This window comes from Ilyonectria robusta (genome assembly GCF_021365365.1).
Source record: "Ilyonectria robusta strain PMI_751 chromosome Unknown BGZ61scaffold_6, whole genome shotgun sequence".
Taxonomy (NCBI): Eukaryota; Fungi; Ascomycota; class Sordariomycetes; order Hypocreales; family Nectriaceae; genus Ilyonectria; species Ilyonectria robusta.
In genome coordinates, this window is record NW_025764440.1 from 1390332 (window position 1) to 1413359 (window position 23028).

Here is a 23028-nt window from a genome sequence, read left to right on the forward strand (position 1 = left end):
GCTCCAGCTACTCTCCCATGTTCGCGAGCACGTTCTCACCGCCTACGAAGCTCTGATATTAAGTCAAACAGGGTACAAGGAGTGGAGGGAATCACGCCAAGTTCTCCTATTATCCCTTGAGCTCGAACCTTGAGAGCTTATTCAGTCTATGTGGCTCAAACTAGAGCGAGGAAATTATACTCTGACGGCAACATCGGGCTTTGGCCCCCCCATCTTCATCGCCCTCAGGTTCCAACAGTTAAAAAGCATGGGAAGATATACGGCGACGGACCTGTCAATGGAATAGTAGGATGGAGGCTGGAAATGGGCGAGGCGAGGAATGAACTTCTGTTGCGAAGGCCAAGGTTTTATATCATGCTCTTCACACTGAGATCGCATGGCACGACTTGGAAGATTCTTCGTAGGACATATCGCAATGTACCGGCAGAGTATATCGTTACCTTTAACCAAGAATTGTGAAGCATGTCTGGAGCAAGTCTTAACTTTTGTTGGCCAACAATATCGTAGTTACATGTATTCCAATTAGCCATACACGATGTACTGAACTGATTGTTTGACAGTTAAAATCCTCACGCTAAGTGACTGGCCGTCAATATCGCTGTTGCAATGGGGAACAATGTAGCTACGAGGCAACCGGGGCAAGATGCTATTTACAATTTCGATTGCTATTGAGAAATCTAGGGTTTAGTTTACGGCATCGGGCTGCTGTAGGGTAGTACCTAACATTCAAGACTGGGACAGATGGACTGACATATCCATGGTCTCGCATCCGTACAAAGTACTCCATTCTAGGAATGAACCTGTTTTATTGGCTCTGAAATTTTGTTGAGTATGCTATTTATTCCCACGGGCTACCACGGTGTCCAAGTAAGCAAGCAACGCTCCAATCATGCGGCCTCCGGTAAATATCGATCTGTTCCAGTAACCGAGTATGCTTCATTTATCAGTTCAACGGTCCAATAGAAAACTGGAGCTCCATACCAAGATTCAAAAGTTTACAAATCAGACGATCCATCTTCTATGCATCTTCTCAGTCAAAGGCGTCAGGGAAGTACACCCATTCTTCATCTTCGTCGTCCCAATGTCGGAATTTTTGCTTGTCTTTGTCCCACTCCCAATAAGTGTCATCATCCACTTCACTGTCATCGGAAAGTTCAACATCCGGGACTGGGAGGGTTTCACCAGAGCTGTATATCTGCTCGACCAATGTGCTGGCTTCCACATCACAACCCGGCTCGGCCTGGTCAGCAATTGCCAAACAAGATAACTTCTGTTGTATATCACTCAACACAGATTTTGCAGCCTCTTGGTCCACTGGAGGTGGTTCCTCCCCGGATGGGGTGCTAGATTCCGTCTTTAAGAACAGATCCTCAGATGGACTCTGGGGAGTAACGTCCAATTGGCCAGGGTCTCCCAGTTCCAGATTCCAGTATTCGGACCCTGGGTATTCCGCGTGTTCCAGTTTATCAGGCCCTTCCAGATTTGGTCCAATGGTCCTACTTGGAATTGTCCTGGCATATTTCCTGGGTACCTGGCATGTCTCCGAACAAACTCGTCTATTTGCGGGACGGGCCCATCTTCGTCGCCTAGATCCAGCCTTAATAAGACAACTCGGCCTCCCTGCTCGGTGGATAGAAAGGGAAGACAAAACAGTCTCGCCCGAGTCCGGGACATGATGTGGGACATACGAACCCTGAGACTTGACTCGATTAGCTTACAGCCGTATTGTCTTATCGCTCGGCTAACTCGAACCTTTCGGGCTGGAGAGCTGCTGCGTAAGCAAAGACTCTCGCTCTTGGCTTCTATGGCACTTTTCAGCCAAGTCGGGCTATGATGTGCAACCATTCTCCAACGGCTAGCCAAATCTTGTCCCGGGACACAATGGCCGCCAGGGGTGGGCGTTGGCGTGTTGCTGGTAGACGAAATGTTTACGGGCTGCCCCTCTTCAGCGTCTCCCAAACACACCACCGTTGACATGGGCTTCAAAGTGTTAGACATGGATATAAAAATTGCATTGGTCAACATACTGATGCCCAACAATGTATTCTCTTGATACGCAACCTGCGCGAAGCCAAACGATGGGATCGAGGATAGCGTTCCTGCCAGGCCTTGCTCTGCAATCATCAACAAACATTAATCCCGAGAGCAAAGCTTCGATTTAAACCAAGTGCTATACTCGCAGTTTCGCCTCATTTTCCAGAAGTCCCTATTTCCAGGGCGATTCTTGAAAACGGGGCGCTCAATGCCTGGTGACGAAGCCGCCTCGGTTACAGTTGGCTTTATGCCAGTGCCCCACGCTGAGGTGCCCGACATCCATGGAAACAACGTCACGTCTTGTTGGCTATCTTCGGACTCGGAAGGATGCCTCAAAATACCTTGGAAGCGGCCGGTTTCTCGCATCAGTCATGGCAGTGTCAGCATCGCAATTGAGGGGCTAAGGCAATCTGCAAGAGCGGTCACGCGCGATGAACATCAGCTGGTTATCACGGGCAGCCTCAGTCAACCTAAGATGCAAATATATTTACAAATGAGACACGTAATGAGACACGTGTATTGCATCGTGGGTGAGGGATTTATTCAAAATGCAGATGTTCTGGTCAGTTTTGCACTTTCTACACCGAGAATGCAGGGCTCACCGGTTGCACTTGTCGGGAGCCCCGCCGAACAGCCCCCTTTGTATTGTCATTTCGCTCTACTTTGGAGTTTTACTGTCGAATAGGAGTGGTCAAATTTGAGGGTGTCGTGCGAAATGGCAACCCGACTACCCCCATCCCCAAAGAGTAATGCCGAGTTGAAAATAATGATATCAGGCGCAGACTCCCAACATGGCGAAGTACAGTCCGTCGAGGATCGATGTGCTTATTTATGCTATCATTACAATACATTCAACAGCCTAAGCACCTAGGTTCTTAGCAAAAGAGTTAAATTTGAACACCTCAATAATGCTTGGCTGTTATGTTAGCCTGGTGATCTCAGTGCTATGGTCCGTAGGAAATTGCTGTGTTGTATGACTAAGGCACCTTACAGACAGAGAAGTCGATGGTGAAATATAGGTACCTCTAAGAATGCGTGTATCTGATCTCAATACGCCCACCCTAATTGGGATATGCACCAACTTCAATACCAGGGCAGAATCGATTAGCAACTCCATCGCAAGGTGCTGCATTTGTGAATTGTATGGCCGCCTTGCGCATCGATACGAGGCGACCGACTATTGCCTTTTACAACATCCACACAATGCCATACCACAGCCCCATTTTCTTATTTGTGGGGATGGTCTTAAGATGTACTCGATGCCCAGGCAATGCCAATCGTATGTCAGCTTTACATGAATCTTTATTTGGAGCTACGATCTGTTCTTTGGTTCCACCGCCGCATTCGTATCGCCGTGTTGTTCTTCGGGTAGGATCACCTTGTCTTATTTTTGTTACGATGACCTCTGAACGCGTGATAGATTGCCAGCAAGCCTCGGGACTCGAGTGGCAGGGTATCTGATGGGGGGGCACAAGCAACGCAACCCGAAGTCGCTGACGGCAAACAAAGTTCTCGAATCTCCGCCGCGCTTCGAGATCTGGAACCCGTACACGATGGGGCCCCCTCTGCATCCCATCGGCCTGATCCCGCAGTCCCGAAGTGCCACTCGGGCCTCTATTCTCGGGTCTGATGGTTTACCGGTCCACAGTTTTTCTTCAGACGCAACATCGTCGATTAGACAATCTGGAAACAGAAGCTCAGATGTGAGCCCCCTGCCTACTTGGCCAGCACTTGGAAGCCACTACGCTTTTGACGCCGGAGGCCATTCCTCGGGCTTTACAAGTGACTACAACACCCCGGGGGGCTCAGCGTATCACACACCCTCACAGTTTCCCACTAGGAGCTTCGGTGCTGAGTCTGGGCCAACTGAGACTTCATTACAGAGCCCTCCCCAAGATCCGTCTTTGTTGACGGTCCCATCAGAGCAGTCATGCCTTAGCCAGTCCGGCTCCTCTGACGCAACAATCGTCGCTCAGCCTCATTTCGAAAGCGCCGGGGTTGCTGAGCCAAATCGCGAAGTATCTAGAAGGAGTGCCCTCAAGCAATTACGCCCAGCTATGACGATGAATATTAGTCATTATCAGAAACCTTCCGCATTTACCACATTATCGGTCCCTCAAAACTTTGCCTCACCAACGGTGCCTTGGATATATGATGGAAAAGTCATTCGAATCAACCTTAAGTTTCGAAACGGAGAAGAAATCCCCTGTTTAGCGAGGTGCTGCCTGGGTCGCCGATACAGCCTCACCGACATTAAGATTGACCAGTACATGCCATTGAAGCGACGCCCCGTCCCCCTACTGCGGCGCATGAACCAGACAACCGAGAAGGCTCCCAGGTCGTTCTGTTTTTTCGACATCGCCGAAGTAGAAAACATTGGTCGCATTGATTTGCGATTAAGTATCCAAATGGGTCAACTCGGCGACCAGCACGTCAGCGTCGAACTAGGTTACGAAGCCCTGGCACAACTCGGCTGCGTTTCCGTGGTTGGGCTTGAACAAGGCAAGTCATATTACATGTATCCAGGCCAATACGGGTTGGAGAACGATATGAATAAGAAACTAACTAAGTAGCACCTGCTATCTAGATGCTCACATGCAACAGCTAGCAGTGCCGGGGTCCGCCCCGACATGCCTACAAACCTCGGTCGAGGGCAGGGCGACGACATTCTTCCAGCCCTCTCAGACATCCAGCCATGTTGCATTTTATCCTGGGCCTGCTTCTACGCCGGCTTCTGCGTTGGCGGGAAGTTCCAATAGAGGCTCATCCGACGACTGCAAGCTTGAGCCAATGACGCCACGCTCTGGAGGATCGGGTTCCGGGCTGGTGTTCGGCGGGGGCTTTGGATCTGCGTCGTACCCTTACACACCATCAACAGATAGTACGGGGCCGTTCTCACATGATAGATAGGTCCCGACATGTCGAACCGCTATCACTGTCGCAACAATAAAGAAAGTACAGTACCTGGCGAGGAACCACAGAACTCGAGGTAATTTCTTTTTTGGCATTTCGGCATTTTGAATTTCTTTATTCGCATCTGATGATTTGCCATGGCAATTATCGGTTCAATTTCCTAGACTTTGATGATTGTCTTATACGTTCACCATGTAAGCAGAAGACAGATTAGGTGGTAGAGGGCTGGCTTGTGAAGATGACCGCAGCTTACCGTACCACGCACTACGAACCACTCACTACGTACTTCCCGGCCGCCTGCAATCCAGCCATCCCCAGGCCGTCACAGCATGTCCCTCGTGGGGGGGGGGGGGGGCAAATAAACGAGGTTTGGCATTCATCAGCGGCTCCTCGTGACGCAAATCTGGTTGCCCACGGGCGGCGAGTACAAGGCCCAGACGCCGAAAAGCTGGGGAAATGGCATGTGAAAGGCGCTAAAGATGTAGCGCATCTACGCCAAGACCGGGGCGGCGAGATGCCTCGGTCGGCGGCTTTCCCCAGCTGACATCAGCGGGTCCCTCCTCCAGACACCCTGGAGCCCCAGGAGCTTTCGCCGCTTTCGCATCCAACACTCCGTCAACCTCGCTCCGTCTCCACCACATCCGAGGTCTGCCGACCGCCGTGTTATATTACCTTTGTACATCTCCCTGTAAAGCTTCTGAACCTCCATTCTTCTGTTTCCCATCTCTCTGCCCCGTCCCTCATCTCATACCGCGAACCCTCGACCGACACCGGCGCATTCCTCTTTCATCCGCAGCTACCAAACCACTGAAGAGTCGACATCATGGGTGGTATGTGGCCGCTCTCCTCCCCAACTCCACATTTCCAAAGACGCCCTTGCTAACGCTTCTCTCTCTGCTCCCCAGCTATGGACCGAATTACTCAAATTGGCGGCCAGATCTCTGGTAACCCGACCGCTGGCGGCCGCGACAAGATCCTGGAGAAGCGCCCAGATGACGTATGGAGCCTCCCACCCCTTTGCGCCCACGACCACGCCCACGCCTAACCACTCTTCCTCTGAATAGATCGTCGTCACTGCTTGCTGCCGAAGCGCCTTCACCAAGGGAGGCAAGGGCGGTTTCAAGGATACCCACGCCTCCGACCTCATGGCTGGTATCCTCAAGGCCATCATCGACCGCTCCAAGATCAACCCTGCCCTCGTCGAGGATGTTTGCGTCGGCACCGTGCTGGCTGCCGGTGGTGGCGCAACCGAGATGCGCGCCGCTGCTCTGGTTGCCGGCTTCCCCGAGTCCACTGCTGTGCGAACACTCAACCGACAGTGCTCTTCAGGACTACAAGCCACTGTCGACGTGGCAAACCAGATCAAGACTGGCATGATCGAAATTGGTATCGGTGCTGGTGTCGAGAGCATGAGTCTGTCATATGGGTGAGTAGCCATCCAAGATTTACTGGCTGTACATGGCGCTGACTGGTAACAGACCCAATGCCGTGAGCGAGTTCTCTGAGCTGCTCGAGAACCACACCGAGGCCGCCAACTGCAAGGTCCCCATGGGTGTTCTGTCGGAGAAGATGGCCAAGGATCTCAACGTCTCCCGAGCCGATCAGGACGCCTTCGCTGCTGCGTCTTATCAGAAGGCCTTGAAGGCCCAGAAGGAGGGTCTCTTTGACCAGGAGATTGTCCCCCTCACTGTCAAGTTTGAGGACCCCAAGTCCGGCGAGACCAAGGAAATCACCGTTTCCAAGGATGACGGCGTTCGCCCTGGCATCACCGTCGAGTCCCTAGGAAAGATCCGTCCCGCTTTCGCCAAAGACGGCACCATCCATGCTGGCAACGCCAGCCAGATCTCCGATGGCGCCGCTGCTGTTCTCCTCATGAAGCGCTCCACCGCCGAGAAGCTCGGACAGACCATTATCGGCAAGTATGTCTGCGCCTCTATTGTGGGAGTCAAGCCCCTCCTCATGGGACAGGGCCCCTGGAAGGCCATCCCCAAGGCCCTCGACCTCGCTGGCATCTCCAAGGAGGATGTGGATATCTTCGAGATCAACGAGGCCTTTGCCAGCCAGTGCTTGTGGTGCGCCAACGAGTTGGGTATTCCTCAAGAAAAGATCAACCCCAAGGGCGGCGCCATTGCCTTTGGTCACCCGCTGGGCTGCACTGGTGCTCGACAGGTTTCCACCCTTCTGTATGAGCTGAAGCGAACTGGCAAGAAGGTTGGCAGCACCTCCATGTGCATAGGCACTGGTATGGGTATGGCTGCTGTTTGGGTTGCGGAGTAAGGAAATCATGATAGCATGGATGATAAATTGTACCATTAGAATGTCGCCGAATGTCATGTGTTTCGAGGTTACGAGTCTTATATCGTCCGCTATAGAATATTGCTGTCTACTCTATCATCACTGATCCAAAATGAAATCCTCCAACTTTTTGCATTTGGCTGAGTTGGCATAGCAGTATTAGAATCCTTCCACGCATGTACCAATCTTCTTCTCGTTGGCAATCTGGATCAGGTGTACCCCCACTACCAGATCCATCAGGCCGAGTCCCACACTCTTGTAGACGACAGTTCCATCCCTCAGCCAGAGCGAGAGGCCATCTTCTTTCTTCTTCCTCTCTGCATCCGACGAGCTACCGGAGTTCTTGCGGAAGTGAAACATGGAGGAGCTCTTTCGAGAATCCGAGCCAGTTGATCCACTAGGGCTGCTAGACCGAGGCGAGCCGGGAGTATTGTTGAACACAGCGGTCATGGACGGGACTTTGTCGTTGACGACCAACTTATCCAGGTCAGAAGAGATGGATGCCTGGCTGCTCGCAACTTCGGCGTCAGATTCCTCCAGAGCTAGGCGGTGGAGCATGACGAGCTCTCCGAGTCTACCATTTTGTTAGTAAACTATCATCGCACAGGGCTAGGCAACAACTTACTCGACTAGTTGATGGGGGTCAACTTTGCCCATGATGATCTCACCGGCCTCTTTAAGTACACCCTCGAGATTGTCCACTATAATAACACCGCCGTCCCTGGCGTGCTTATGGAAGTGTCGGTGTGGCCGATCGTGGTGCTTCACGGCCATCTGGATCAGATCATCCGGCAGCTCCCTCATGTTAGGCGTGTGGCTCCCCACCGCAATAATTAGACGGCCCTTCTTCCGCCCCTCGTGAGACGTCAGGATAGAACCGTCAAAGAGAGCCTCCTGTGACGGGGTGCAGCAGTAAATCACGTCCGCGTCGCGGATCTGGTCCTTGATCAGGCGGCTGTATTCGTGGAATGACGGCGTCAGGAGCCCGAATTGGGCCTCTGTCCAGCCCTCGCGTTGCTTGATAGCTTGAGGGATGCGGCCGAACTTCTTGAGCAGTCCAGTGGCATTGCTAGAGAAGCTACGGTTGATGACATTGACGTGTTTGATGGTGCTGCCGCGCATCATCAGGGCGAGTCGGACATGCCAGTATGCCTGCATGCCGCTCCCAAAGACGGTGATGGTCTTAACATGGTTCCGTCGGTTGAGGAGACAGGCCGACGCCAGTGCGGTACGGAACGCTGTTAGGGCGCTGGGATGGACGATACCCAAGGGTGATCCGTCTGGTTTGAACAGGGTTAGCACACCGTTGGGGTGAATGTGCTTAAGTTGTTGGTCCTTTACGGCGTCGGGATTCAAGCGCGATACCACTGAAGAAAGTTAGTATCATGTCTGTCTGAAGGCTGTAGTACAAGTGCTCACCTTTGCAGCCCATCCCACAGGGGCCACACGATGACATATACGACGTCTTGACTTGGGTTTCTGGGTGGAGTGTTGAGACTCCATGCGGTTGCTGGAAGCCGTCCTCCGGACCCCTGACGTTGGTAGAGAACTCATGAAGGGCCTCAGAAAGAACACTTCGAAACTCATCTAGCTCATCCGGTGTGAGGCCCTCGAATACAGCATTGACCTGGTCGTCTGAGAGGACGGTGAGCGGCATGTTGATGGCTGATGATGTTGGCAAAGCCCCGCAAAGCTGACTGTCGTCGCCGTATCTCGGAGGTATGGAGGAGAAGATTGCAGGCGGGCGGTAACGATATAGATATGCCCTTCCCGGGTCGAACGGTGCGTACCCCCGAATAATGTTTATTCAGCAAGCCGAAGGCGATGTGAGATGCTACAAGCTAGGGCTAGCCCACTTGGATTGGATGCTGAAGAATGATGTAATTGTCGCTGTTGTTAGTTCTGACTTCGCCAGGACCGGCGGCGCTTTCTCCACAGCGCTAAGATGGTGTACATCCGCAGGACGGACTTGGTCTTGACTGACTGGGGCGGAGAGCTGAACATTCGTTATAGTGAGGAATCAGGCCAGCGATATCTGGTGATATAAAGACATGATATCGCCATTACCAGTGAGAATTCGTAAAACATTCCGACGTAGGTTTATTTAAGGTGGTGATTGCATCGGTTAGTCAATGTCACCTGTCCAACTTCAACCAAGACACACATTTCAAGCCCTGCAGCTCGGGGCCCTTGTTGCTTTTCCATATAGTCAGTCAATCGCACATCGTGAGCCTCAATATCACGACTACATTAAACGATGGATCTCGCCAAGACGGTTGACGGAAAGCCAAGACACGAACACTCACCATGTAGGGTAGGTGGCGGCTTGGCGAGCCGTGGCATTCTCTGGATACGCTGGAGCCTGTGGATTAACTCGCTGCACGAATGCGAATGCTCTGTCGGGACTCGGAACGGGAGGCTTGGCTGCCACGCCGCGTACACCCGTACGTCACTCTGCCGGTGCAAAATAGAGCTGCCTACAGCGATGGCGATATAATTAACAGCTGCGACGAGTCCGAATACGACAGAGTTCTTTGCCTCCGATTGTACCTCCCGACGCATACTCGACATTAAAGCAGCCCGTCGCCCGGGTGCCTGAATCACATACCACGTAATATTCTCAAACGCCAAATATCCGCTGCTCCCTTCTCATTAATTGCTCTCTCGCCAAAAATCGTCCGTCGGGCCTGTGTCTCATCTTGAACGGCGACCAGCACCATCTCCAGTGGACCAGGTCCCCTATTGCAGACTCGTCAGGCCGTCGAAGCCCCTAAAACGCCGACCCAAGGGCCCAATCACAGCGCCGTATCCGCCCTCGAGCCGCCTGTCAGCAAGTGTCCCGCAGCCAGCAACCGACCGTCGCCCCCCCAGCCAAGCCAGCGCCAGCCTCAATAATTGGGACCAAGACAGGCCAGGGACTGGGTGTCGGATGCCCCTTCGCGAAAAGGCTACGTGCATCGTTTCCATCATTTCCACGACATAATCATCTACGACCTCATCCTTTGTCCGCATCGCCGTCGCAACCACATCGACCCAAACATCGAATTTTGCTCATCGATAATCTCGCGCACCCGATCCGACTCCCTTGCCCGCATTGTTTGCCGCGCAACCCTCCGTCGAACCAGTATCCCCAACCGATTACGAGGCCCTAGCCCCCGACGTCAGCTGTCAATATGACTCTCAAGGAGGAGTTCGAGACCAGAAACTTCAGTATGTGGCTACCCGGATGCCATGCGCTGGTCCGATAATGATACTGACCGTCTTCATAGGCATCTACGGACAATGGTAAGCTCACTTCGATTACCCCGGCTTCCCATTAAGCTCTCGCGATGCTTGCGCACTCAAGCTCCGAGCAGAGCTACCGAGACCGAACCGGCCTTGTCGCCCAATGACGACGGCGCAATTGCGCTTCGAACATATAGCTGACCGAGAATCTCCTTGCAGGCTGGGCATTCTGTCCATGATCATTTGTCTTGCGACTGGAATCTCTAGCATCTTCACCACCCACCCTACCAGAATCATTTTCTGCGCCCTAGCCATGTATGTATCCCCCGTGCTTCTGCGCTCCTGGGTTGACACGGCGGTTTAAGAAATCCCCTGCTAACTAAACTCGTGCAGTGCATCGGCGTTCATCATCCTGTTTGTCGAAGTTCCCCTCCTGCTTCGAATCTGCCCGACCTCGAGCAAGTTCGATGCTGCGATTCGCAAGATTTCCACCAACTACCTGCGAGCCGCCGCGTATGGCGTCATGGGTGCCCTCCAGTTCGTTAGCATTCTCACCGGCGCGAGCAGCTTGATTGCCGCCGGTGTTTTCCTGCTTCTGACAGGCGTTTGCTATGGCCTAGCCGGCATCAAGGGACAGGCCTTTGTTGGCAGCAAGACGCTTGGTGGCCAGGGCGTCGCCCAGATGATTGTGTAGAGATATACATGATCTGACTGCGCAAGCAAAGAAGGCGACAATAGAGCAACATCTCAATAACCAACGACCGTCAAATGACGAAGTGGCGCAAGTCGAGGGTGATGTTTGCTACGAAGAAGTGGGTTCTGGTGCGGAAGAAAGATGGAGATGACAACAAACACTGTGGAAGCATGCACACGGAGGGTGTCTGCTAATGGAGCAACCCTCCAATCTCACATGAAGTTACGGCCTCTGCTGGCGAGCACTGGCCTGCATACCCGGCTAGGGATTCGGCGTCTGGAACGAGGAACGGCTTTTACGTTTTTGACTTGGAAGTAGTTGCTTTGTATTGATAAGTTTATTAGTGGGAGATACTATGAGTTGACGAGCCTTTGCTACCGCATTCATTGAAACCAGAGCATCGTCATTCGTGTTGGCTACTGTAAGGTTTGCTGCGTGTTCCTAGTCGTTCGGGACACAGAGTTGAGACGCTTGCTGGAGAGAATGCGGGCCACGAGCATCCTCCCTCGGGTTTAAGGAAACAACTTTTGCACTCAATGGAGCTAAGGGACTAAGAGGAGGATGCTGTTGGTTGCGATTCTAATGAGTACTGGAATAACTGCACCCCCTCAGGCGTGGGTAGTCTTTGGCAACTTAATGGCGATCACCTTAAAGAGTAGGAATATCATTACAGGGGCTTCAGAGCAGTGGAAAGTAAAGTAAGATAAAAAAGAAACCACTACATTACTGAATATGCGTACTCGGATAGATACCTTCTGAAGTTACTTGGTTTGATGTCGACAACGACGAACCAACGATCCCGAACCAACAGCATTCCATTAGAGCTGTCATGAGCACCCCGCTTTCCCTAATCACCCGAGTACACTTTGAGCTTCACATACCTACCTAGGTACTGACAGCTCTAAATACGCGCTATGGACAAAGTAGGGTTAGTAGCCCAGCGTCGGTTAGGAACTACTTGCGGTGTAGAATTCGTAGCAGTCGCAGGCAGAGGCTGCGAACTTGAACCAAGGCAATTGCCGAGTTTTGCATTGTAACTACCATTTACAGGAGCCGTTCGGTGAGAGCGAGATCAGATGACGGTTCTAGATGCAGTTGACCCAACTTGTCGATCAGCGGCGTCAAGCACCAGCCGGGCACTGACCAGCCAAGAATAGCTGGAGGGGCCGGGGCAAAGTCCCTGTGGCTCCTCGTGATGAGTTGAGATCTCACCAGTGCCCGCAAGGGGGATAGCGGGACAGGCACTGATGGCCTGGAAGGCGGCACCTGTACCGGGCACTGTGGATAACGCCAGCGTGTGGAGTTACTCCCTTCGTGCTACGTAGATACGTACTCTGCACTGCATGATAACTGGTGATTGAATGGGGAAGCTGGGCGCTGACCGAGATACAATAGGGCGCCGACTCGAGGATGGAATGGGGGATGAGGGGTTAACGTGGGATGTGATGGAATGGAAAGGGCTTCTCGACCGGCCTCGTCCACGGTGATGGAATTAGATTTGAGAATTACACTTAGACTTTTCGTGGTGGAGGGCCACAGGGCACAGGACCGCTGGGCCGGACCGGCTCTGGATCATGGACTTGCACTTCCAGGCCCCCAGGGGCAGCGGCCCCTCCATCGCAGCACTGGAGCTCTGGCGTTGGGCAGGGCCTGGACGGAGGGGCAATTGGGCATGGCGTCATGATGGGCGTAGACGGAAGAACCGCACCGTGGGGATGGATGTGCTTCCCGGTGGCATCATGTGCCCGCTTGGTGACAGGTCCGGGCTTGAGGGAGCGGGACGGGTGAGGTGCGACGTGATTCGACTGGCGGACGCTGCATCTGATCGACGGGGTTGCTGGCCAGGGGAACAGAGTTTTTTCCATCTTTCCAGAGGCGATCAACTTGCCCAGTTGTCCAGCTTCCCGTAGTCTTTGGCCCCAGTCTTTGAGAGTCATGAGCGATGACTCTGTAGAGCGCTCCCGGAACTCCGGAGCCTTTACAGCAGGTAACCGGGCCACCGCCGGCTAGCTATCTCCCCAGCTCCCAGGCCGCTGAGCAGCCCGTCGTCCTCACTAGGACCAGTTTTCAAGGTTCGTTTTGACTTGTACCATTTCAGTAGACAGGTCTTTGCACGTTCGAATACATCTAGCTGCGTCGCCGGGGTCATACGACTGCAGTATTGGTTCTTCGTCTGGACCAGTAGGATGCCGGCGAGTAAGCGTCATTCCCTGGCATCCCATGGCGCAGCGACACCGCCTGGCATCTCCTAGCTCGAGCAGAAGCACCAGGAGCTCAGTTCGATCGGTGGGGATGCGGCGCTGCAGACGGGTCCCCGCCATGTGGGAGGTACCTACGTTGTGTTCGGTGGGAGCGAGCCAAGGTACCTCAGGTGTGGGCGCCAGACCGGGCCTTTATGCGGACTCTGTACTGTACCTCATGACGGTGTACGTACCTGAGGTACTGGACGGTTTGGTACCGTCACAAGCTCTCCCCAACAATGTCAACCAGGGGCCCATTTCTCGTCAGCTGCTCTCTTCGAGACAGGGCCAGGGCGGGACCTGGCTTTTCGGGGTACCGGCGGTTGCATTGACGGGGGCTCTTCCCTGGTTTCTTTGCTGTCTCAAAATATTACGAGGTGAAGACAACCGGCGTGTCTGGTTTGCTGTCTCCCAAACAGCCGTCACTTGAGGTGGATCATGGACAAGTCTGAGGCCGGGTGCTGCAGCGTCTGCAGGGAAGAGAAATGGCCGTTTCCGTCCAACAACCTGCGCGTACGAAGTACACTTGGATGGTGGCATCATGCGGGGTGTGGCGCACTGTGTCTGGGCCTCCAGGGACTGACGCAGCCCCGGGCGAACTGGTCAAGCTGCGAGTCCCAGGGCAAGCTGCTAGACGATGAGAAGGGTGCGAGAAAAGCGGCCAATTTGTGCAGTCAGGTGTCGCCCGTCCGACCAGCTCATTGAAAGACGCCAAAAAGACATAGGGGGGAGGGCCCTGATGACGGTGACGAGTCTGGACTTGCAGGATGCACACGTCAAGAGCAGTTTGCCAGACGAGGGCATGGCACAAGCGGATTGGACCATCGGCTGCTTGATTACAGTGCGTGATCGGCCACGTCTCACACCGTGGCCTTGGCGCCATTAGCATCCCTGTTTTCGCCAACAAGTGACGACGTACAAGGCCGTCCAGCTTTTATAGCACTGTAATAGTAAAGTGGCACTGACCGTCACCTGGACGCCGCCGAGGTGGATGCTGCTGGAGCATATAAAGTGACAATTGGGGCCGCCCGCGATCGACCGGAGCCCTCGAGCCTCGAGGTACAAGCTCAGACCGATACTCCAAGGCGTTTGACGTGGGCGAGACGAAGACCTGGCGCAACAGCACTCGAAGCCATCACCACGCAACCTCGACTGTCTGTGAAGGCCACAGTAACATCGCCATCACCCATCGGCATCGGGGGATTTCCCATACCAATCACCGCCACCCCATTGGTAAGTTCCGTCCCCTGACCGTGGTGTGCGGGTGGGCTGCGGCGGGCGCAGTGGGCGCCATGGCATCCCTCTATCTCTGATAGCGCCATGAACCATCTCGATGGCGGTGATAAGCCGTGGCTCTTAGCAACGCTCCAGAGTCAGAGCCACGCAGCTCCCGCGCTGGAGCGGAAGAAGCTCTGCGATTCCCCTGTCCCGCCCCTCCCCACCCAGTCGCCTATCTGTCGTCGACTCAATTCGGCTGTGCTGCAACAGTTGTGTCGTCGAAACTCTATGCTGACCGCCGGCCTCTTGTTGGCCCCTCCAGGAGTCTAGTCGTCCCGGCGTTGCTAGTATACAAGACCACGACGCCCCTTCCCGCTCCCTCGTCTATTCGTCGACCTCTACACACACTTTAGCTCGTCCCGAGCATCCGAATAATCAACAATGACTGCCGCAACTATGCAACAGACGCCCGTCATTCCTCCCCGGCCTTCGCGAGGCCAGGACAAGGATGACTCGGCCGCGTCTGCCCCCAAGATTCCTCCTCGTCCCGCTGCTAAGCGCGTCATCAACCGCTCGATATCTCCCAATCCCGACCGCTTCGCTCCCTCGCCGCTCAACGATGGCATCCCCCAGAAGAGCCCCAGAGCCCTCCACTTTAGCTCTAACGATGCTGTCGACTCCCAAGACCCAATCGACCGCTCCAACAGCGTCGCCATGCCCTCTGTCGGTGAGGAGGGCCTTGAATACAGCGCTATGACCGAAGAGTTCGCGGCAGAGAAGCAGGAGCAAGAGCGATCATCATCGCCGGAGCAGACTCGCACCGTCGCCGAGGACCTCAAACTCCATGCTCCCAAGCCCTCGCTGCCCGCTCAGAGCGCCAAGCAGCGAGTCCAGACCGTCACCCGCACCGACTCCGACAAGGCCGCTGCCTTTGGCATTGGCCGTCCTGCTTCTCGCGATGCTCTGAAGAAGAAGTCCAGTACCGCCTTCTCGGCGACTGAGAGCCAGCCTGATGTGGATGACGAGGGCATCCCCGAGATTGGACAGCGCGTGCCTATGAACCCCCATCTGGGCGATGTTCAGGCTCCGTCTCCCGCTCCTGGCTCCGATGAGTTCAAGAAGCATCACCATCGCAAGCACAGTTCTCGCGGTGGACCTCCTGGAAGCTACGGCATGCATGGCCATGGTGTTGCGCCCCAGGACAAGCTCGACAAGGCGTATTATGAGAAGAACCCTCATGTCTTCGACAGGGAGCACAAGACCCCTATTCACGACCGCCAGAATGATTTCGCCATGAGCAGAGATGACCTGAACAAGCTCGTTCGAGATACTGCAAGCCGCGGATCGGGCCTGGGTAAGTGCTGATCATACGTCATGCGACACAATGGACTAACAGATTATGCGTAGCAACCTCTTCAGAGTATCATGCTGCCCCCACGGAGGAGGTCGGTTTCCAGGCCAGCGAGGAGTACTCACGCATCTCATCACCACTTCCCGCCTCAAATGGTAGAGACCAGGCCAGCGCTCTGTCCTTCAAGTCTGAGATCACCAGTCCCGATGGCGAGAAGACGGTTCACATTGATGACCCCGAGCACCCTCAGTATCGTTCACCTGGCGATAGCGATCACGCCGTTGATGAGGAGGAGCAGGAGTACACAGCTCCTATCCTGGCCCCTGATGAAGTCGGCAAGGACAAGTCTCCGTATATTCAGCAGCCGGCAGTTCATCCTCCCGAACGCCGTAGAACCTCCACTGAGATGGAAGAGTCCCATAGCCGACCTAACAGTCGGCCCACGAGCATTTACAAGGAGAACCCCTCTCAGGACTTTGGTTCTACACCTCTGGATGATGTCAAGGAGTACGAGCCGCTTTTCCCCGAGGAAGGCAAGGATGAGGCGCAAAAGGCGGCTACTTCTGAGGCAAAGGCCCGGCATTACTTCCCCAGCAAGGACGTCTGGGAAGATGCGCCCAACAGCGTACACTACACTGCAGAGGTTTCAACGCCTGACTTGACAGAGAAGATGAGGACGTTGTCATCAGGGGTCCAAGATCGTCCCCAGACCCCCGCTCACGCCTTTGCCCAAAAGCAGGAGGAGTTGGCAGAACGTGAGGTGAATGGGCCTGCTGATGTGAAAACCACCACTAGGAGCCAAGAGAAGCCAACCTGGACTGAGCCTGAGACGAAATCCGAGTCCTTTCTGACAAATAAGAGACCGGCACTCAACCAGCGTTTCCCTAGTCGAGATATCTGGGAGGATGTCCCGGAAAGCCAGCTCTATGAGGCCACTGTCTCCGCGTCAATAGAGGAAGAGAGCAAGCCCGAGATTCCATCACGACCTGCCAAGAAGATCACAGAACCTTCAGAACGGCCCGCCATTCCTGATCGTCCTAAGCCCAAGACTCCTGTTGACGACACCCAGAAGTCTAGGCCTCCGGTTTCGGACAAGCCAAAGCCTCAGATTCCACCCAGACCAAGCAAGAGTTCGTCTGGAGATTCTAAGGACGGCGAGTTCTCCAAGCCGAAACCGCCCGTGCCCAGTAGACCGGTGGGAGGCAAGATTGCCGCCTTACAGGCGGGTTTCATGAGCGATCTGAACAAGCGCCTCCAACTGGGACCTCAGGCTCCCAAGAAGGAGGAACCTAACCCTCAGGAGGATCTCACTGAGGAGAAGGAGAAAGCTCCGCTTGCCGATGCCCGAAAGGGCCGCGCGCGTGGTCCTCAGCGTCGTGCTCCGGCTAAGAGCCCTGCCGCTCCTGAGCCTGCAAAGACGTCTGGACCGACCCTGACCTTCTCTATGCCGCAAACGTTTTGGTCTATTGACCCTGAGCAAGGCAACTTGGCTGTTGTTGGCGAGGAGACGCCTGCCCCGGTCGTTGAAGAGGAAGTGGTAGAAAAGACTGAGGAGGTCCCCGAAACGTTAGTTTCGGAGGAGCCTGCTGAGGAAGTCGAGGCAGAGACCTCGGAGGACTCAAAACCTACACCCGAAGAGAAAACGGAGGCGGCTGAAGAGAAGACGGAGGAGCCTCAAGAGAAGACGGAAGCGCTTGACGAGAAGACGGAGGCGCTTGAAGAGGAGACGGAGGCGCTTGAAGAGGAGACGGAAGCGCTTGAAGAGAAGACGGAAGCGCTTGAAGAGAAGACGGAGGCGCTTGAAGAGAGGACGGAGGCGCCCGTTGAGGAGGAAAAGACCCCCGTTGCTAGCATGGCGGCGAGTATCCCCGAAGCCAGCGTTGAGAAGAAGAGCGGCAATGAAGTGGAGCCCGTGGAGGTCTCTGAGGAGGTTAAGGCTTGAAAAAGAGTGTAGATAGTGCGCCTGTCTTGGGGTTCTTGACAGGTTTATTTTGCGTTGTACCTGACAGAACATGGTGAATCGGCATTGATGCCGGCGTAGTGTTGAATCATATGGGTTTCTTTCGAGATTCAGTATTACTTTGTGTGCCTCTCTCGTCCGAGTAGGCGTAGTCCCGCAATTTGTGATTGAAGGCACAGTGTAAACTCTTGAAAGTTTCTTTTCTTTAGCCCTGGATACTATACACATAGGACATGAGCTGCGAGGCCCCTATTGATATACAATTAGATACACTCCACCTTGGCCTGTTCCCTTTTTACCGGCCTCCCCACTGTCGGCTCTGGTCATTGCCTTGCCGCTCTCGCTCAAGCATCTGATCAAACTCCCTCTGTGCTTGTCCCTTGCTTGAGGTCGTCTCCTCGTCCGCACTGCCGTACGGGTAGCTGTCTTTGGACCCACCCCACTCGGAGCTTGTGTTGGTGTTGCTACCCCATCCAGAGTCAGACTGGGATTGAGACTGAGGACTGCTGGCACTAGGCCAGCCGCCTTGGACTTGAGATTCGGCTTGCGGCTGTGGTTGTTGGCCGGACTGGTTCTGGCTTCGGAGGCGTTCCCATGAGGAGCCTCCAGAGGTTGTGGGGGTTCGCGCATTCTTGGCGGTGGCGGCAACAGGGGAGGCATCATCATCGTCGTCGAGGACGCTCCAGTCGTGGCTGGACTGTTGGGGTTGTACAGGAGGCAATGGCTTTTGAAGATCCGCCCATGGCGGACGCGCCTCCATGAGGCGCCTCCTGGCTGGGAATGGATCCCCATCGACCTCGTCACTACTCTCTGGTTTCTCGTCGCCACTCTGCCTCCCTTGTCCCGACTGAGTGTGTCCTGAACCTGCAGAACCCTCGAGCATGACCTTCTCAACTCGGGTGGTAGCTTCCTTGATGAATTGAGCGAGGCGTGGATCCCGAGCCATGGCTGACTCAGTTCGAACGAAGTTGACGGAACGGAAGACAGGCTCTACCATGAGCATCGTGACGGCGGCATAAGCTGTGAAGCGGAGTGTGTGCCAAGTGAGACGCGGGTAGGGACCCCGTATCTTCTTGTTTGTGAAGATACTGGTGGCTTCATTCGGGTTGAACCTGCCGCCCAACTTGGGCTTATAGAAGGGAAATTGCCAGGTGTGACGGCCACGATACGTCATGTAGGCAGCCAAGCCGATGGTGGCCCATTTGAGCGCTGCATTGGTGTGAATATTGGTCAGAGTGTATTCAGCAATTGCCTTGGCCTCGGAGTCTTCCAGGTCCCGGCCCAGAGTGGATGCAAAACCCGAGACTCTCGATGTCACGACGAGGAGGTTTCGGTCCCGGCGGAAGCCGACGGCCGATGCATACCACGGAGGGGAGTATTCCTGGAAGCTCCGGTTGATCTGGGCCTTGACGCGCTCCTCATACTGGCCTCGGTCGGCGAGGGCCTGCTGGCGCCACTCATCCATGGTCTGCCGGTAGGCCTGGGGGCCTCCTCGCGGGGGCCCGCCATTGGTAGGTGAGTTCATTATGTTGGCGAGCAGCTCCTGCTCAAGGTCGAAATTCAATTGACCAGGACAAATTGGTCACGGGGTTGAATAATTTCAGATCAAGTGACCAAGAAACAAAAGAGAGGTTGAGGAGATGGGGTGACGGGACGAAGCGGGATGAGTGACGCAAGTGGAGGGGATGACATCGATATGCAGGCTTGGTAGGCGGCGGAACATCTATGATCTGGGGCAAGCTTTATCGATAAGAGATGCACATCACGTGCTGGTGGCGATTCAATGTCAATTCCAGAAGCGGCGCGTGTTGCTGTAGCGGGGTGGGTCGCGACGCGGTCCAGACCATTAAACGCGTCCACCACCGTACCGCGGTTGCTCCCTCCGATTTCCGATTGTGGGCCAAGACTTGAATCAAGGCTTCCATCTCGCACTCATGGACAAGGCTTGTGAATCCCCCAAGCCTGATTGCCATTGCTGAATACCATGCCTCTCCAAAAGTCCTATTCCGACTATGTTGGAGTGTCTAAGGTAAGTGTTCTTCCTGTGTTGTGTTTACACGGCCCCCAGTCCGTTAATCACTGTCAACAGAACCGCTCTCCGTGGCAGCGATCGAAGAGCAACCCCGTCTTCCAAACACCAAAACCAAGAGCTCTACGACCGGTTTCAGAGGTCACGAAGAGCAAGCTGAACCAATTTCAATACCAACCAAATTCCGACGATGCGGCCACAAGCGACTCAAACGATGGGCAGAAAGCTGGTGACGCCTCCACCGATGCGCAGCGGCCGTTGAACCGCTCCAAGGACGACAGCGCCGTGACACCGGTGACTCGGCTGACTTGGCGAGATCTTATCGAACCAACTAGTGCTGCCGAAGACGAAACCCACATCTCCCCGAACGACCGACTGCTCTGGGACAACAGGCAGGACACCCTCTACGTCTCCGCTCTGTCTCCCATGATGCCCCGAAAGGGAAGGAAGCGTGCTAGGAGCTCATCGCCGATATCATCGCCAGCAGCGGACAAGCCGAATCCCCCCTCAGTCAATTTCAAGAAGCTCGCCCAGGCATTGAAGTCACCTCACGCCGACCCGACCCTCGAGTTGTGGGATCGCTACTCCCTGAACGGATCCCAGAATGCAAATACGCCTTTGAGCATTACGAACCCGGCATTGGCTCAGTTGATGGTGTCGTCATCACCAAGACCCTCGAAGGGACCAGCAGCACAATCCGCTGATGGTAACCTTCGGCGAGCAATCAGCTGTGGATTGAACTACCCCAAGAGACGAAAGGTCGAGAGGTCAATATCAGGTGGACGGGCTAGTGGAGAGAGAGAGGAGCGGGAGGCTGCATCCAAATCCTCTTTTGTCACGGCTTTGCTAGATACGGTCACGAGCAGCATCAACGGACAGAGCGAGGTTGAAATCGAAGATCTAACTGGCGAGTCTCCTTCTCCTAAGAAGAGGCGGATATCCGCTACATCCGTTGGGTCACCATGCCGAGTAACACGCGACACCCCCCCGAAACCAGCCTCTTCAGATTATGGCGATGACGATTTCGACGACTTTGATGACGACGCTATGATGGAACTTGAAGCTAGCATCAACGCAACACAACTTGAGACCCCCGTGGCTAACAAGAATAATGTAAATGCTACGGGGCAACAGAAAAAGGAGGCCGAACCTCTTGTGGCGGACGAGTTCGAGGACCTGGACGACGACATCTTTGATGAAGCGGAGGAACTCATCACGACAGTGGAGTCTCAGCATGCTTCACAAGCACCAACCGGAATCCCTCGACCTAAGGCCCCGAAGACCCCTATCAAAGTGGAAAAAGACCTAGGAGACCTGGATGACGAATTTGGCGATGCTTTCGGTGGCGACTTTGATTTTGAGGCGGTAGAATTGGCAGCAACTCAGGCAGCGAAGCAGACCCAGGCCACCCCCGGAGACGTACGTTAAGAACACCACTCGAGGCAACATTCACTAAGTAACTGGCAGCGCAGCCGGAAGCCTAGGACGATACAGCGATACTTGGTGACAAATATGCTAGAGGGCGAGTACGTCAACCAGTATGGACAAGTTTGCCCTGAAAAGGTCAGTTACAATGAACTGAAGGTGTTGCTCTCACTAATGCCGTACTAGATCCTCCTTATCCAAGCCGACAGGAAGAAAGATACGAGAACGGTTCACCTTCGGGCTTCATGGTTCGATACACCAGCTCACGCAGATGCGTATGTCCATGTCATCGGAGATTTCACACCCAAGGGGCAATGCGTTGTCGACGACGCTCATAATCTACTTATCCTACACCCTGACCAGCTGATTTCGGCCACTGTGGTGGCCGACTCGTTTGGCTGCATGCGACGAGCTGTGCTGCAAGACCGAGTCAAGGCAACCAGTGAACCTACACCGCCGTTGGTTTATGGAACGATGCTCCATGAGATCTTCCAGGAGGCATTGCTCGCTAATCGGTGGGATCTTCGGTTTCTGGCTACGGTAATTGACCGAATTATGGACAAGCATGTGGAGGATCTCTACATGATCAAAGTTGGAATGGCCGTGGCCAAGGAGCATCTCCTCTCAAAGATGACGGAACTCGGTTTCTGGGCCAAATCGTTTGTGTCACCTCAACCAAAGGTATGTGGTGTTGAACTGTGTCGCAGGCCACTGTCTAATTACTCTCTAGGCCGACGCCGTCGTTGAGGACCGAAACGGGAAGAAGGCGAACATGGCTGTTACAAAACTCTTGGATGTCGAAGAGCATGTCTGGTCCCCCATGTACGGACTCAAGGGGAATATAGACGCAACCGTTGAAGTCGCCATGCAAGACGGCAAGCAGATGCGAACCTTGACCGTTCCTTTCGAAGTCAAGACGGGCAAGCATGAAAACAGCAACCACATGGCCCAGACAGCTCTATACACCCTCCTGCTATCCGACCGATACGACATTGAAATCGCATATGGCATCTTATACTACATGGAGACTTCCAAGACGATACGGATTCCTGCGATTCGACATGAACTCCGACATATGATTATGCAGCGCAACCAATTAGCATGTTATATCCGAGAAAGAAGTGTTCAGCTGCCCCCGATGCTGAAGAACAAGCATATGTGTGGCAAATGCTATGCGAAGACATCATGCTTCACTTACCATCGACTAGCAGATGACGGCGATGGAGAATCCAGCGGCATGCACGAGAAATTTGACGAGATGGTCAAACATCTCACTCCCAAGCACCAAGACTTCTTTGTCAAATGGGAGAACCTTCTGACCAAGGAAGAAAAGGAGAGTCAGAAGAACAAACGAGAACTCTGGACCATGACGAGTGTTGAACGAGAAAAGAAGTCCCGATGTTTCGCAGATGTCATTATCGAGGAAGGATCAGCATCTGTCGATACTGATAACCCAAAGATCAATCGCTATCACTACGCATTTATTAAACGGAACCATCCCCCCGGATTCTCGTTCCTGGAGTCCGAGCTGTCTGTTGGAGAGCCTGTGGTTGTCTCCGATGAGGAAGGACACTTCGCTCTGGCGATTGGCTATGTGACGGCAGTGAAAAGACAGAGGATCAATGTGGCGGTGGACAGGAGACT

At 54.1% G+C, this 23028-nt stretch overlaps 7 protein-coding genes across 7 annotated transcripts; 4 read left to right on the top strand and 3 right to left on the bottom strand.

Annotated features, from left to right (window-relative positions):
* Positions 1-817: 817 nt before the first annotated feature.
* On the bottom strand, positions 818-2109 carry BGZ61DRAFT_447972 (uncharacterized protein; the record flags this gene model as incomplete). The annotated part of the gene is made up of 4 exons (XM_046245419.1): positions 2028-2109; positions 1753-1980; positions 982-1699; positions 818-934 (listed from the first exon to the last, which is right to left on the bottom strand). Coding segments are annotated over exons 2-3 (890 nt in total), but the record flags the coding sequence as incomplete, so codon positions are not given.
* A 1902-nt stretch (positions 2110-4011) lies between these two features.
* BGZ61DRAFT_447973 (uncharacterized protein) lies at positions 4012-5150 on the top strand. Its single transcript, XM_046245420.1, has 2 exons — positions 4012-4536; positions 4622-5150. Exons 1-2 carry the CDS (start codon positions 4092-4094, stop codon positions 4942-4944), a joined length of 768 nt encoding a protein of 255 aa, XP_046106935.1. The 5' UTR covers positions 4012-4091; the 3' UTR covers positions 4945-5150.
* Positions 5151-5484: 334 nt separating this feature from the next.
* BGZ61DRAFT_386758 (Thiolase, N-terminal domain-containing protein) lies at positions 5485-7293 on the top strand. Its single transcript, XM_046242747.1, has 4 exons — positions 5485-5777; positions 5853-5944; positions 6012-6373; positions 6426-7293. Exons 1-4 carry the CDS (start codon positions 5771-5773, stop codon positions 7222-7224), a joined length of 1260 nt encoding a protein of 419 aa, XP_046106936.1. The 5' UTR covers positions 5485-5770; the 3' UTR covers positions 7225-7293.
* A 108-nt stretch (positions 7294-7401) lies between these two features.
* BGZ61DRAFT_348217 (uncharacterized protein) lies at positions 7402-8899 on the bottom strand (the record flags this gene model as incomplete). Its single annotated transcript, XM_046240042.1, has 3 exons — positions 7402-7816; positions 7868-8609; positions 8662-8899. The coding sequence occupies 3 exons, from the start codon at positions 8897-8899 to the stop codon at positions 7402-7404; spliced, it is 1395 nt and encodes a 464-aa protein (XP_046106937.1).
* A 1516-nt stretch (positions 8900-10415) lies between these two features.
* Positions 10416-11161, top strand: BGZ61DRAFT_530560 (uncharacterized protein; the record flags this gene model as incomplete). Its single annotated transcript, XM_046253573.1, has 4 exons — positions 10416-10452; positions 10512-10527; positions 10687-10782; positions 10861-11161. 4 exons carry the CDS (start codon positions 10416-10418, stop codon positions 11159-11161), a joined length of 450 nt encoding a protein of 149 aa, XP_046106938.1.
* Positions 11162-15060: 3899 nt separating this feature from the next.
* On the top strand, positions 15061-17912 carry BGZ61DRAFT_347533 (altered inheritance of mitochondria protein 21; the record flags this gene model as incomplete). The annotated part of the gene is made up of 2 exons (XM_046239988.1): positions 15061-15973; positions 16027-17912. The coding sequence occupies 2 exons, from the start codon at positions 15061-15063 to the stop codon at positions 17910-17912; spliced, it is 2799 nt and encodes a 932-aa protein (XP_046106939.1).
* A 156-nt stretch (positions 17913-18068) lies between these two features.
* Positions 18069-19633, bottom strand: BGZ61DRAFT_199666 (uncharacterized protein). The gene has a single exon (XM_046237898.1). The coding sequence runs from the start codon at positions 19453-19455 to the stop codon at positions 18226-18228; it is 1230 nt and encodes a 409-aa protein (XP_046106940.1). The 5' UTR covers positions 19456-19633; the 3' UTR covers positions 18069-18225.
* Between the last annotated feature and the right edge of the window lie 3395 nt (positions 19634-23028).